The 16,338-nt window shown below is 41.3% G+C and overlaps 1 protein-coding gene across 1 annotated transcript in view; it reads left to right on the plus strand.

Annotated features, from left to right (window-relative positions):
* Window positions 1–16,338, plus strand: part of BMPER (BMP binding endothelial regulator) — a 246,556-nt gene that overhangs the window by 168,177 nt on the left and 62,041 nt on the right. Inside the window, exon 13 of the mRNA XM_049641682.1 lies at window positions 6,149–6,485. Within this exon, the coding sequence (XP_049497639.1) occupies window positions 6,149–6,485 (337 nt within the window). The remainder of the gene's footprint in view (window positions 1–6,148; window positions 6,486–16,338) is intronic.

Genomic DNA, 16,338 nt, shown 5'->3' on the forward strand with positions numbered 1-16,338 from the left:
GGGGGAATCCTCAAAAGGAAACCACAAATGTGTGTGTGTGCAGATGGGAGTGTGCGTGGCTGTGTGACCAGCAGTGCTGTCCATTCTGGACCGTGGGGAAGGTACTTGCTGGGTTGATGTCTAGAAACATGAGCTCCACTGGAAGATGCTTAGGTTGCTCTGAAAGCACTGTCCCCCAGGCTTGGGTACACGGAGGTGCTGCCACTACTCTTTCTCAGCATCCCATGTTACCTGAGACCCACTGGGCCCTCTATTCCACTCCACTGTTAGACACATCCCCCCAAGGCCAAACTGTTCATCGTTGCTAGCAGGTTACTCCAGGGGCTCGGTGAAGGCTCAAATTCTTGCCTGCGGGATGGCATAGCTAACGAGGCATCTTAGAAGCAGAACGCAGTCCTTCAATAGCGGCCCCCAAAATGAATTCAGCTCATTTACACATTCAGTTATATCATGGTTCCTTCCATGCTACCTTTGGTTAATGCATATTTTTGGATATTGAACTTCATGTTCTCCTGGTGTATACTTGAGGAAATCAGTATGTTTCTTGCTTTTTGTGTTTGTGAGAATTTAACAGTGTCAAAGCGTCAATTATGTTCCAGTTCCTTTAGATAATATGGATCCAAAAGGGAAATATTTGATAGAGCAGGCACTTCTGAAGCACTACAGAGTCTGTTCTCTGCTGTCCTTCAGAACCTTGTTAATTGTTTCACTTCAAGCCAAAATACATTTGACAAATTGATCTGAGTTTATGGAATGCCAGCTTAGCTAAACAAAGGCAGCAAGCCAAGGAGAAGCTTAGGGAGCTTTTATTTAGGGAGCATAACATGGTTGCAGTGAGAAAAATTTAAATATTAATGTATTGGAACATTCTATAAAGGGAGGATTCCCAACTTCACTTTGAATGTAGCAGGTGTGAAGAGATCTATTCAATTTTAGAGGGCTTAGTCCTCCTCAGAAAATTCAGACACCTGTTGTTTTATTCAAATGCCATGTCACTCTGTAGACATAGGCCTCAGCTCATTCTTTTAACGAAGGCTACAGTTTGTGGCTCCCTGTAAATTGTGCACAAGATAGCTCATTATTATACAGCACTAATTAGAAGCACCTTGCTTATCTGTTTGCATGCCAGCTGAACACAATGGATTCTACTGATATGGAAATTATTGGTCAACCACAGCCCAATTTTCAAAGGGATCCTGGATACTGGAAGATTGCTAACAGTCTAGGAGGTTCGATACTGTTCCCCTCATAGCTGGCAATACCGTATGGAATAAGTGTACTCTTGTAAGGATTCCACATTGTAAAAATTAGTGAAAGGATGAGGCTGCTAGGAAAATAATAATAGATCATAAACACCATAATTAGATTAGTGAATTTAACTCTTCTTGGCCCTGAACTCAGTTTTACAATTTCCTTTCTTCTTTCCATCTCTATTACCATGATGCAAGTAAGTCATGTGATGCCCTTAATACCCAGCTGAACAATTACCCGTAGCATAAACTTTCTGCTTCCTAGGGAAGAACTGTATTCCTCTGGGCACTAACCGTGCTTTGAGATTATCCTATGAGTGGAACACTTCCATTTCCAGATACCAGTCTTCTCCCAAGACCAATCTCAGTCTGTACTACGCCTTAGGGATATTTTTTTTTTTTTTATCACCTATTGATTGTCTACTTAAAATATCACAGTATATCCTTGGAGTGTTCTTCTCCCATAGATTATTTTTGTAATTTTGTAAGCCTCATATGATCAAAGGGAACTTTTTTCAAAATAACAGTTTATATCAAGCCTACAGCTCGGAGGCTGGGAAGTGGGGAGAAGTGACTCTTGGCCCCTGTGTTTTATGAACTCAGCACTTCATGACGGAATCATTTGGCAGAGGAGCACAGGTGGCCGTGTGGCTTGGTGGGATTAGGCTGTAGCTGCCTTACCTAATAACAACCGGGGTGGTACAGAGGGCACGGGGCTGGTTTAGTAGCTTGAGAAAGCACTGCCCACCCCCATCACACTCCTACCCCAACTCTTGGCACTTAGTGAATAATTTAAAAATATTTCCTTTCTGCCATCTGTTCACTTCATCAACTCTACCTGAGAGAGTTACGTCAGCTCCACCCGAAGGCATTAACACGTGGGAGTGTGGTTTTTTATTTTATTTTTGGTAGAGTTCTACACTTTATGAACCTGGAGACTATATATATATATTTTTTTCTTTTTTTTCCTTTGGTATAAAATCTGAACAGAAAAACCATCCATATTTAAGCATTACTATGGTATGTCTATAGATTTTGTACCTCCTCTGTCTTTAAGTTGGGCAACAGCAAAAGCAATAATGACCAAAAAAAAAAAAAAAAAAAAAAAAAAAAAAAAAAGAACCAAAAAAAAACCCAAAACAACAACAAAGCAAAACAAAAACAGCAAGAAAATAAAAGAACAATGACTTCTCCCCCTCAAAAAACAAAACATAACAGAACAAAACAAAAAAACACAACCCCAAAACCAGTGGTGTGGAGACTGTTCATACATTTGAAGGGTGAAAAACAAGTTGGTAAAACATTCACTGGTGAGAAGGGATAATTGGAAGGCGCTTTATGCAGTGGAAGGAATGTGGCTGCTGCTTACACCTCCAGATGGGACATGTGCTTTGGCTTTGGCCTTCTGACTCTGCCAGTTATTTCTACTCAGTTTCCCGTGCAGAGGAATTGGGAAACTCATCCCAGCTGTAGAAAGAACTAACCCCGGCCTCTCAAACACTTCCACAATGTTTTCATCTCGTAAGATGCCTATTTAAAATGTCTTTTGAAAGAGCAATTTCTTCATTTATAACTTATTCATTTTTTTTGCCTGTCACTATTGTAATTTACTTTGCATGGATTTTACTCATGTAGAGGGTAATAATAATCATGCAAACACATATGTATATGATATAGCAATAGACAAAGCCATCTGTAGTTGGGTAAGTCATCCCTTAGCATTGGTCCGTGAAAATCCTCTTAATATAATAATAACAAAGGAAAGAGGAGGAAGAGAGAGTGAATTACAAATTATTCTCTTACTTTTGGGACCATGTTTTATGACTGAGAGGTCAAGAGTTTTGAGAAGAGTTTGCTAAAAACGGTGGGTCTGCATCTTCCCAGACATGCAACGGACAGGCAATCCATTGCATGAAAAGAACATAATGACTGGCTTGTCCACTGTGAGTTGATTTCACACGAACTCAGTTGCCCAAACTCTCAAATTTGTTATATCATTGTCAGTAATGATGTTGGAACTCCTTTGGATATAAATTCTCAACCATTGTGGCATTTGGAAGAATAGTATTTGCCTACTGTCTAGGAAAGAGATTTGCAGTTTGGAAAATTTTGCAACATGGAAAGTCTTTGGAATTATGCTCTAAAAGTTAGAATGCTGTATGGAATTGATTTTCTTCCCTCATTTCTCTTGCTGGGCAGCTGCCTGGCTACAGGCTTGTGAGGTCATGTTTCTTCTATACCTTAGAGAGTTTATTACAAATCATATTATAGTTTGCTTGTCTTTTTTTCAAAATTGTTATTTCAGTGTCTTAACTAGCATGAAATTCACAATTTCTCTGGCTTTGCAGATTCAACTCAAAATGTATCAATTTACAGGGTAATTCATTCATTTAGTGAGTGCACACTAGGTGCCAGATAATGTATTCGATGATGGGGTATGAAAAAATATAAATCACTTTATAGGAGAATTGTAGTTGTCGGAGATGACACCATTGTGTCACAGAGATCCACAGAGGAGGGCAGTCCAGTGTGTGGATAATCTCACAGTGTGTCCTTTCTCTGATCATCTTGCCCCATCACTCTACTCTCTTCATCAAATTACTCCTGAGAGAGATTTTTTTCCTTTCCAGGCTTTTATTTAAATTCCAGTTAGTTAACATACAATGTAATGTTAGTTTCATATGTAGAAGTTAGGGATTCATCACTTACATACAACACCTGGTGCTCTTAACAAGTGCCCTTCTTAATACCCATCACCCATTTAACCCATCCCACTACCCACCTCCCCTCTGGTAACCATCAGTTTGTTCTCTATAGTTAAGAGTCTGTTTCTTGGTTTGCCTCTCTCTAAGAGAGACTTTCTTATGACCTTCTTTCTTGCTTCTTTATCCAACTCTATTTAATTTTCTGAATCCAACTTCTTCTCCATACCAAGAGGTCTTCTCTACCATTTGCCTTGTACTAAGAACACTTCCATTCCTTTCATGTACCATACAGTGATTTCCATATGGGCCTGTTTATTTCTTGAGAAACCTAGTTTTACAGCACAGATTTATTCTGTCAATAACTCCCTAACGTGGATTTGTAACTCTTTCTTGTGGCAGTTGTGTGGCCTACTCACAGGAATGCTATTTGGCCAGCCTTCTCTCCTCTTGGATCATGTTCTGACTTAGGGAATATTGGCTTTAGAATCTTACTTCTGGGCATTTCTTACTAATCTGACATCACTCTGATTTTGTCTTATGCCAATTTTATATCCAGACGACATCCATTCCTTCCTCCTCTGACCTTCTCTTTCCCATCACTGCCTTATCCCCCAACTTCTGAGCATCTGTTGGACATTTGTCCACCAACCTAGTCTTGCAAGGTCTTCTAAGAGGAAAGTCATGTTGCTTTTTCCAGAGGCTCAGTAAAAGGCCAAATGAAAGACTAGATTTTGTTAGAAACCCAAGAGGGTAAGACTTAAAAATACATACATGGGAAGACTTTTTCTGTTAAAAAAAAAAACAAACAAAAACTTTTTCTTTGGGTTGTCACTCTTAGGAGACAGTGACAGTGAATAAGGAGAAGTCCTAGGGCAGAAATGAACATCAGCTTTTTGTAGATGTTCTCCTGGTGTTCATGTCACAGAACTGGTACCTACTTTGTCTATTTGCTGGGAAACTCAGGCACTGCCAGGGTAATATCAGGAAAAGAGTAAGAAAAGCTTCCAATGCACACCTGAAACATAAAGAAAAACTCTGACCAGAAAGAAGAGTTTGTCATTTGCACTGGAATGAACCTCAAAAGGCTTTTCATAAAAGTCCTCAACTTTATCTAATGCACAGTGTCTTCACACACAATATCAGGAGGTACATGAGAACATTTCTTCTTGACCTTTTAGTCAGACTGATCTGTGCTGTGTGACCACATAACCTGGCTGTCCTACATGTGATATAGAAATTCTATTCAATGGGGTCATTTCATCGGCTGATGGATCTTGGAAGTCTTGGGCTAGCGTATCTGAAAAAACATGAATATTTACAGACAGAGCCTCCAATATTTTAGATGGTCAGTTCAGCAAACTAAGAGAAGCCTATATTTTCTGCCTTCCGGAGTGAAGATTATTACCTTGGTGAACAAGATTGTACTGTCCTGCTGATTCTATCTAGCACACGAGAAACTTTCCCCCATGGCCTGGTAGCCTCCAGTGTCTTCTCAAATGTTGAAGTTTATGATCAGCTTGGGGCTATGAAGGTTGGAAGGGTTCTACAACAACTCAACCCTAAGAAACATTGATTAAACAGCCATCCTTGTTTCAGGGATGTCTGTAAAACAAAGAGGAGGCAAACATTTGTGTTTATATAAGTGTTCTCCTTTGAATAGGATCTATTCAGAAGCTATATATTTATTACCTTGATACTTCCACTATAACAAATAACTTGGAAATTTTCATTTGACATTTGGTATAATTGCATGGAGGATTTTTGGATAAAAAGAAGATTACGTTAAAAACTATCATCTTTGTTATCTTTACATTTCTACATTTCACTTATCATTGGATAAATGAAAGCACAAGTTGGACCAACACAATTACTATAGGAAAGGGCAAAACTATAAATCTTAGAGGACCACGGTCAATGAATAGTCCTCTGCAAGGCAAGCCAGGGTACATAAGGTATCAGGTTAGGACAAACTTTATACAGTTTAAAACTTCTGAACCCCAAAAAGTAAGTGACTCATGTAATGTCATACAACATTTAGTGTGGTGAGATTAAACAGTAACAGGAATTTGGATAGACACTTAGTGTTCCTTGTTAGAGGTTAGTCATATGTACTGTGTCCTTACATATATGCACTTGGGAATAATTGGTGGATTCAGAAGTGGTTGATCCTCTTTTCCTCTCCTTTTACTCCAGGTTTGGAAATATCCTGGGATGGAGACAGTTTTGTCGAAGTCATGGCTGCCCCTCATCTCAAGGGCAAACTCTGTGGTCTTTGTGGCAACTACAATGGACATAAGCGTGATGATTTAATTGGTGGAGACGGAAACTTCAAGTTTGATGTGGATGACTTTGCTGAGTCCTGGAGGGTAGAATCCAATGAGTTCTGCAACAGACCTCGAAAAAAACCAGTGCCTGAACTGTGTCAAGGGACAGTGAAGGTAAAGCTCCGAGCTCATCGAGAATGCCAGAAACTCAAATCCTGGGAGTTTCAGACCTGCCACTCAACTGTGGACTATGCCACTTTCTACCGGTAAGTACAGTGTTTTGGGGGATGGTTTGGGTTACAGACCAAGGATTGACCTGATCTTGAAACAGAGTATATCAAATCTTCTGGCATACAAAACAAGGGACCCCAAGTCACAGGATAAACACTTTTTCTTTCTTGTGTTGAGACTGATCTTATTTTGAGTACCACATTGTGTCCCAAATAAAGAAATTGTAGGGAGTATTTCAGAGCTGTCTCCTATAGATCATTCTGTTTTTGTGTCTGCAGACTCACTGGAAGGCTGGTGATTTTTCTAGGTGTTAGCTTGACTCTAAGACTGAGGAGTGCTTCCCAAATTCTGTCTAAACTACAGTGGTTTAGGATAGAGATGGGAATCTCAAACAACTCTGGGTGACTTGGGTGTTTGAGTGAGCTTGGTCATTTGAGGCCCGAGGAACAGTTCAGGTCTGCCTCCTGGTCTAGTCCCAAACATCTGCAGGTGGAAAACAAGGCAGTGAAATGAGGATTCCTTAGATCTTGGCCAACTATCAGACTTCACAACCAAATTTAGGGGAGAGTAGAAAGAAGGCTTGAAGATGGAAGAAGAGAGGTCTCTCATTGAGAATATGGATTCTATAACCTTTTCTTCCATGCTGCGAGGCTGAATTTGTGAGTTGATGAGTCTGGCCTGGTTGTACTTCCATTTATTACACAATTCCATGGGTTCAAGAGCTATGACTGTCTATAACTTTAACCACCATGGGTGTGGGAGGAAACATGAGAAGACACAGCCCAAAAGGCCTTGTTTAAGTGATTTGCCTGTGCCTCTTAAAATGAGAAAACTCCTGTGGTCTGAAGCCACAGAAAAGTTATTTTTACTCTTTAATTGCCACCAGTTTATTTCCCCTAGTTCTCGTTAAATGTGATCTTTTTTTATTTGATCTTTGGACATAAAAGATAAAGTTCTACAAAGACAGCTCAAAGTGGAGTGGAAAAAGGACTGTCCCTGTCATCACACACCCCTAAACATGGCTGTGTCTGCCAAACCATTTGGGTCCAACTCCTACGTTTAGCTCTTTCAAGCCATTTTCCTGTTATAATTTGAATCCCTGGGTTCCCTTCTTCCTCTTTCCTGTACCACCCCCTAGACTGACCCCACCCTTGTCTATTGAAATTGAAAGATCATTTTTTAAAGAAGGTTTATTTATTTGTTTATTTTGGGGTGGGGAGTAGAGAGCGATAGAGAGAACGTGTGTGAGCAGAGGAGGGCAGAGAAAATCCCAAGTGGGTTCCTCACTTGACGGTAGATATTCCCAACTCAGGGCTTGATCCCACAAACTGTCATGACTGGAGCCAAAATCAAGAGTCAGACACTTAACCAACTGAGCCACTCAGGTGCCCCTGCATGGCTTTTTAAATTGAAAAATCTTAATGTAAGACTTCGGAGTGAGTTGAAGAGCTGGGCAGAGAAACCAGGCTTTGTTTGGAATCTAAATACTCATCACTTGAAAGTCTGAGGGGAAGCAGTAGGGCATACCAATTAAGAACTTTGTGGTCTTCTGGGGCTAAAAATACAGCCCAGCTTTACAACCTTGAGCAATGATTTAAGCTCTCTAAACCTTAGTTTGCTTATCTGTGAAGTGGGGATAATAAAAGAACCTACCTGAAAGAGTTGTAATTCAGATTTAATGTGATTATAACGTAAATGCATGTGCCCAAATGCTATGTAATTGATGGCTCCTGTAATTTCTTCTATTAATTAAATTAAATGATGAGCAACCATAATGACTCTTTGGGAAGCTCCCCTGCCTCGGTTGCAGATTTTGATTAGACCCTTCTCTGTCTAACAAAGAAAGGAAAGGCTGTACTTCTCCCAGGTCCCCAATAGTCTACACCTTTGATTTTTATCCCATTTCAAAGGAGTGTGTTGAAAACAAAAATTGAAGAGCAGGGCTGCAGAGATTAGTCCCTTTTTGCAAATTTCTATTTCTTTTCCCTTTGGTGATTTATTTCATATTATGATCCCTGGACTGCAAACAGAAATATGATTAACACCTTGGCAGAAGTCATGAGAAATGGCATAGTCATGAACAGAGAGAACCAAAATTGTTAGGTGGCCAGGCAAATGTTTGCCTTTTGCCCTTGGAAGTTGCTGCAGCCACCACAGCACTATAGTGGGGGTTGCTTATTTGTGGAAGGGGCTTGATGTGTAGAGTTGGGGAGTTTATGAGAATGCTCCCGGGATCTTTGTGTACTGAGGTTTGGAGCACCAGATGTGATGGGAGATGAGCTCACGTTCTGCCATGCATGGTGTAGTGGCAGGGCACCCTTCTGCGGCCAGCCACTCTTTCCTGGAAGAGGCAGGGGAACTCAGTAGAGTGGAGCTGGACAACCTGCCTGTCACACATCCTGCTGATGATCTCGTGCCCCAACCACGAGGTGTGCCTTCCTGCATTTTCAAGTGAGGGTGAGGGTGGCCAATGTTGGATAGATTTCGGGTTTCTTCCTTTCTTTCAAGGATACATGTGACAGGAAAAAGAAGATAAACAAGGTCAATATAGAAAGGTAATTGTGTTCCATGGGATCTCCGATGAGGACCAAACCTCAGAGAGGCTTTAGGAAGCAATGGACAGAGAATGTGCTGAGTGATGCCGAGTTGGACCTAATCTCAACTCTGCGGTGTTCTAGCTGTGTGACCCTGGTGGCTAGCTGAGTTTCAGATTCTTTACCTATAGAATGGGTAGGACAGTAATGGCCTGGTGGGGCTTCTCCTCCAAGGACCAAGGTCAATGGGCAGTGCCATGTTGTACATGGTAGACAGCCAGTACTGGCACCGTGTGTTATTGTCCTGTGTCCCTTTCTTTCCCTAGAGAATCTTGTCCTCAGTTTAGCTACTTATCTCTCTGATTGCTGATATCTTCTCCTGCTTACATCATGGAGAACTAATTGGATAGCTTCTCACTGATAAATCCCTGGAACAATTAAAAGTCAACTCTTTCTCATTGGTGACACTAAATGAGATAGTATAAGAGAAGACTCCATTGCAATCTTTTTTAAAAAAAATTTTTTTAAGTTTAATTAATTTATTTTGAGAGAGACAGAGACAGCAAAAGTGGGGGAGAGGCAGAGAGAGAGAGGGAGACAGCCAAGCAGGCTCATGCTGTCAGCACGGAGCTGGACATGGGCCTTGAACTCGTGAAACCATGAGATCATGACCTGTGCTGAAACCAAGAGTTGGACGCTTAACAGAATGAGCCACCCAGGTGCCCCTGAAATCCTTTTTATAAACGTGTTTTTGGGGGAGTCTGGGTGGCTCAATTAAGCATCCCACTTTAGCTCAGGTCATAATCTCTCTGCTCGCAGTTTCGAGCCCCACATCAGGCCCGTGCTGACAGCTCAGAGCCTGCAGACTGCTTCTGCTTCTCTCTCTGTTCCACCCTGGCTCGCAATCTCTCTCTCTCTCTCTCTCTCTCTCTCTCTCAAGTAAATAAACATTAAAAATAAATTTAAAAAATAAAAATGCATTTTTGTCTTTTAAGAGTAATATATGTTCATTGTATGACATTTAAATAATATTAAAATGAATAAAGAAGAAAATGGCAATCATATGATATCTCACCCATGTAAATTTTTGCTTATATATTTTATGTCATTGGTGGAATTTCTAAAATGAACCTGAAAACACAGTCATGACTGTGGTTGTGACCTTAGTTTTGAATCATTACAGGACTAAAGAGATTTGCCTTGATATCATGAAAAGTCATATACATAAATTGTATATAAATTTGACTCCTTGTATTTCCCCCTCACCCTCCAAAGAAATATGAGTATTTCCCTCAAGGACAAAGAATAAGGTCACATAGCATACAAATGCAGCCTTCCAAGCACCACTGTGTTTGTGACAATGGAGAAGAAAGGGAACAAAGAAGACATTTCTCTGAGGAAATGGTACCTTTTTGGGGTTTTCTTAATTATATGATAAATTCCACAGGGCAAATTCTATTATAAGTATGAGAAATATTCTTATAAAGTGAAAATAATAATTATAATTTTTCTGAATTAGAATTTACTTTTGAGATGTCTAGGATTTTAGACTCTTATTTTTATTTTATTTTGGTCTTTTATCCAATTCAACATTTTAAATAGTAAACTATCATCTGAAAAATTGAAAAACTTTGTAAGAAATTAGCCAAAAAAATTTTTTTTCTCTTTTGGGAAACTTTTTAGGTTTTGCTAATTTTTATTCACAAATCAATTCTACCCCTCGTGGGCTGATTTGGCATAAAAATGTGATATTTAAAAAAAGAAAAATGTGATATTTAATTAAATATTAATTTAATCTTTGTGATCAGCATAATTTGGTTTAATTCATTAATCAAATATGTTTAGGTGCAAGGTAATTTAATTACGAATCACATAAAATTTTTAGCTGGCTGCATTGTTAATGTGTCTTAAGTCCTATAATTGCTAATTGACTTGTCCTTAAATTAGATAATTCCCTTTAATAATGTTTTGCATTCTCCTTCACTGGTGTGTTATGGAGAAATTCCTAGAAGCTAGGGAGATAGTGTACTGTGGAAAAATTGATGCAAAGTCATTTGAATTCTATTTGGATTCACACAGAGACTTCCCTGAGGGGAAAATGTCGAGTATTTTCACGCCTCTCTTCTCGTTTCTCTTGTTCACCTTACTTTCCCGGCCTCATGTTGCCTTGTCTATTCGTGTCCCGGATGCCAGCCGAGACATCCAGGAGGAATAGGCAGATGCCCCCCCCCCATCCCCCACCTCAAAGGCTCCCTGGAGACCCTCAGCAGCCAATATCAAATCTGCTCCCCACTGCTGCCTTGGGCCACACTGAAGAAAAACTTTGGCAGCCTTGGGATGGGAGAGGCAAGGAGGTGGGCTGGGCTCTGTGGTTCATACTGGGGAAAGAGAAGACCTAGTTACTGCGTATGAAACATCAACAATGGGCTTTTTCCCTAATGCAGACCCAATCCTGGATAAAATAGTAACAAGAAAGTGTAACCTCCCAGTAAAGCAGGGCTCTTAAGTCAGGGCAGGAGAGAAGTCAGAAGAATGAATGGGAACTGCCACAAAGCCCAGACATTCGTAGACCACAGTCATCTCGGCGCTGTTTTCCTCTCTCTGCTGTCCTTAACGGGGTATAATTCATCAGAGCAAAAGCTCTGTTCACTTGTTCGGGATGGGAAAGTGTCTGGGGATTCCCAGTCTAGGAAATGTTCTTTTCTTTCCATGCAGTGGTTTTTACAGCTGTAAGGAATTGAAATAATGCCAGAGGATTCACAGATGTGTCCTTCCTGCAGAGGTACCGGGAGGTAGGGGGCGGGAGGTAGAGCAAGAGGATATTAGAACTTCGATAGCACAACGGTGTTGGATATACTGGCATCCTGGGACTGACAGTGGCTTCCTTCCAGGAGATCACAGACTCTGTGGACAACCCACTTTGTGTTTTCCTATAAAGGAAACTAATCATTTATTATAAAACAAGAGAAGAGATCAGGCAAGGAGTACAGACTTCGTGTGTGTGTGTGTGTGTGTGAGAAAGTCATATAAAGCTCACTACTATTCTATAATTAAAATCAATCTTCTCTTGCTTCAAAGAAGAACATGCTTAGAATGTTTCTCTTTACATCTTTTAATAACTTGCCTCAAATTGCCGTTAGAACTAGAGCCCTGAATCAAATGAGATGTTCATTTTTAAGTGTGACATGGGCCTTTCTTTTTATTTTTCTTTTGGCAAACTAATCTTTCAGGAAGAGTCCCTCTGAATCTGTCAAAAAGGTATGCTGACACCAGGTGGCAGTAGACACCTGAGTTGTACCACCTGTCAGACTAGCTTCCTACTTATTAGCACTCTCTCGATCTCTCTCTCTCGCCCTCTTGCTCTCTGGCTCTTGCTCTCACTCTTAACTTCTGCCCTAGGCTATTCCTTTCACTGTACCTAAATATACAATGTACATTCCTGCTTCTGGGTCCATGTTATTCCCTTGCCTGGGATGCCCTCATTTTCTACATTGATTTCAGCTGAAGGTACAGTTCAAGTCTCATCCAGGCTGCTATAAATGTTCTTTCTTTAGTTTCTTAGATATGCTGATTGTGCTCATCATTATTTAGCACCTATGCTATATTGCACTGCCATTGTCTCCCCCGCATTGGATTTTAGGTTCACAGGGAAATGGGGAATATCTTTCCTACCCTTTTGCATTTCACCCAGCATCACCCCTGGAAGTCACCCCTGGAAGGAAATGTTTCTTAGCTCCCTTCCAAGCTCTCTCCTGTTTTCATCCTCTCTGAACTAACTGTGACTTCTGCTACCCTCAATTCCACGTCCATCTTACGTCTTTATCCCCACACGCAGCTACACACCCATAGCCAGAATGTGCATGTATCTCGGTCTTGTCAGGGAGTAGACTAGTCAGGGCAAGCAGCGCCTCTGGTCCACCTTCAATTCTCCAAGAACTGTCCACGCTTCTTATTGCATGAGCCTACTGCTGCGACTGCCTCTGGACCTTAGCACCTACCTGTGTCTACTCACAATTCACGTAAAAGCCACCTGGACCTCCCAGCTCCTCTTCTGTGTCTCAGCTAGGATTTGGCCTTGCCATCTTCTTACGCAGTATTTTCATCCACAGACACTTCTGTGTTGGTCTCTTTCAGTTGGTCTTAGGACCTCAAATTAGCCTCCTCCTCTGGAGGCACAGCAACTGACCTCCAGTGGGGTGATCTTGCCATGGCCAACTGACCCTGTGCAGTATTCTCACTCAGAATTCTCAGTACTGAGAATTCTCAGTATTCTCACCAAGGAGGCACACCCCTTCTACCTTGTCACTGGCCCTGAGCCTTCTGCCACTTTGGAATCAAAGCCTCATTGTGGTTTTTCCCTTCATCTTTCATTTATTCTTTTCCATGGCAGCCACAGGTAGATTATTTCCTGTTTGCCCCACCAGCATAACCCAAAAGAAAGGTTTTAAACTGCCTTCTAGATGCCTGGATTTCAGCTCAGAAGGGCCCTCCAGGTTAATCCAGTTTTCTTGGGGCCAAAGCAGAAAGAAAAATACATAAGTATGCTTAGAAAGGTAAGGGTTGCTTGGAACATCATTGCATCCAAGTCTAAAATCATCTCCTGTTTAAATTTTCATATCAAAAAGAGAGGAACACTATGGTTTAAAGAAGAAACAAAGAAAAATGGGACCTATCTTAGCAAGTAGGTTACCCTTTGAGGAGAGTTTGAGCCAACTGTGTGGCCAGCCAACTACAAAGACAACCCTCCCTTCTGACACCACCAGTTTGGAGGCATTCCCAAATCACCTTCAGGGTCAACAATTTGCTGGAAGGACTAACATAACTCACCGAATGCTGTTACACTAGTGGTTATAGTTTATTATAGGGAAAGGATACAGATTAAGATCAGAAGAGACACAGGGCAGAGCCCAGGAAAGGGCTAAGCATGAGCCTCTGCTGTTATCTCTTATGGAGTCACGGACTGGCATTAACTCCTCTTGGCCACAGTGCTGGCAATATTCACTCTTCACAGCGTACTTCCAATCACGGAAGTTCACCTGAGCCTTTGGTATCCCAAGATTTTCCTGGGACTACCACCTGCTATCTACATGGATGACGTGGTCTCCAGCTCCTCCTGGAGGCCATGCTAATGCCTTTCATACCCAGTTCCTCTGGAGGTTGGGACTGTTGTGATATGGCCCAAAGCCGCCACCATAAATCCCATTGTTAGAGTGTCTGGTGTCCAAAGCCCCCAGGTAGAAAACAATACTCCGGATAGGCAGGGTATTCCAGGGGCCTGGGGATCACTCCCTCACACCCCTGGGGAGCCAAAGACCAGGGCCAGACTTTGGGGCAAGGTCAGTTTTTCACTATACAACCTGCCTGGCTCAAGGTTAAATCTAATTTTGATTTGATTTTAATGTTAGCTTTGAATTTATTTTCAGCATCAACTTCCTAGAATCCTGCAGTGTTTCTCCTCAGAAAATTACATTCTGGGATGCAATTAGATGAGGCTTTTGAACACAGATTTGAATGAGTGTCATTGTCACAGGTCAAACACTAATTATTTTGTAGCACCTCTCTTGGCTGCTTAGGGGATGCCTTGATTATTCTCAGTAAGCAGGAGACAGTCTGGTGTAGCTTCCTTACATTTTCATTATTTATGAGCGTAAGGCATTTTCCATCCGTGAGAGCGAAGCTGACGTGGATAGTGTTTTCTTCATTTCCCTGTTGTGGTCTGGGAACTCTGGTAAGAACGTCCATGGCTGGTCTCAACGTCTCTCACTGTCCATTCAAGTTTTCAAATATCCTGCTCCGCCACGAGTCTGTGGAAGAGGATTTCATTAATTATTTACTTTGCTCCTTTTACAACTTTCAACTGAGCACCTGCTGTGTGCCGGGTACCATTGCAGGTTGGCAATTCAGGACGGAACAAGAGAGACAAAAACTTTTCCTTCAGAGGACCCGGAGTCTAGCGTGAGCAGACAACTATAAATAAGAAACAAGGTCACTGCCAACTGTGAGAAGAGTAATGGAGGAAACAGGCTGGTTAGTCAGGGAGGCTAACTCTGAATTAGGTGCACACAAAAAGGCTGCATGAGGAGCTCCGCTTTGAGTGGAATCCACTGCAGATGGGAAAGGACTGCAAGGAGGCCGGCCAAGGCAGGAGGAAGGGCAGAGGCCCCCGGGCTGGGAGGGTGTGGCCCCTTTGAAGACCTGAAAGGAGGCTGCCACGGCTGACACTTTGAGAAAGTGATGGGAATTTATACCTCTTAATCCCCTCCACCTCTTCCACCCTTCCCTTCCCCCCAACCGCCTCCAGTCTGGCAACCACCAGTTTGTTCTCTGTATCTCTAAGTCTGTTTCTGTTCTGCTTTGTTCGTTGGTTTGTTTTGATTTTTAGATTCCACATATAAGTGCGATCATATAGTATTTGTCTTTGTCTGACTCACTTTGCTAATACCCTCTAGCTCCATCCATGTTGTCACAAATAGCAAGAGCCCATTCTTTTTTATGGCTGAGTGGTATTCCATTGCATATGTACAAATCTTCCTTATCCACCATCCATGTATTGACGGATACTTAGGTTGCTTCCATATCTTGGCTATTATAGATAATGCTTCATGTATCTTTCTGAATTAGTGTGTTTTTCTTTAGGCAAATATCCAGAAGTGGAATAAATAAGTCATGGGGATGAAAAGTACAGCATAGGTAATACAGTCCACAATATTGTAATAGCTTTGTGTGGTGATAGGTATAACTAGACCTATCACGGTGAGCATTTTGTAATGTCTGTAAATGTTGATTCACCATGCTATAACCTGAAGCTAATATAACTTTGTATGTCAACTATACTTCAATGAAAAATAAATTAAGTAATTAAAAAAAAAACATACTTGTCAGGGAGATACAAGAAAGTAATGGGTATGCTGCCAACAGCCCTGTGATCTCGGAAGCACATCCTTGTCCATTGAGGTCCAGAGGAGACAACAACCCCAGCCAACACCGTGATCACATCCTTGTGAGACCCTGAGCAGAGTCCCTGCCTGGACTCCTGATCTAGAGATAGTAAATGTGTGTTGTTTTAAGCCACGTAATTTGTTGTTTAAGCCACTAACCTTTTTACACAGTAATAGACAGCTACTCTATGTAGAAAGCAACTTGGACTTGTCTTTGTTTTTACTGTTCTTTAAATATTGACAGAAAGTGCAATATGAGCACTCTTTTTTTTTTTTTTAACTATTTCAAACTTTCCCATTTTATATAGTTTGATGGGACACCACCAGTTCTGGGTTCCCTGTCTCTACTACGTGGTTCTGTACTTCCCTTAACATTGCAGATTTGAAAAATGTATTCTAAGTGTGTTTTTAAAAAC

This window comes from Panthera uncia, chromosome A2 (genome assembly GCF_023721935.1).
Source record: "Panthera uncia isolate 11264 chromosome A2, Puncia_PCG_1.0, whole genome shotgun sequence".
NCBI lineage: Eukaryota > Metazoa > Chordata > Mammalia > Carnivora > Felidae > Panthera > Panthera uncia.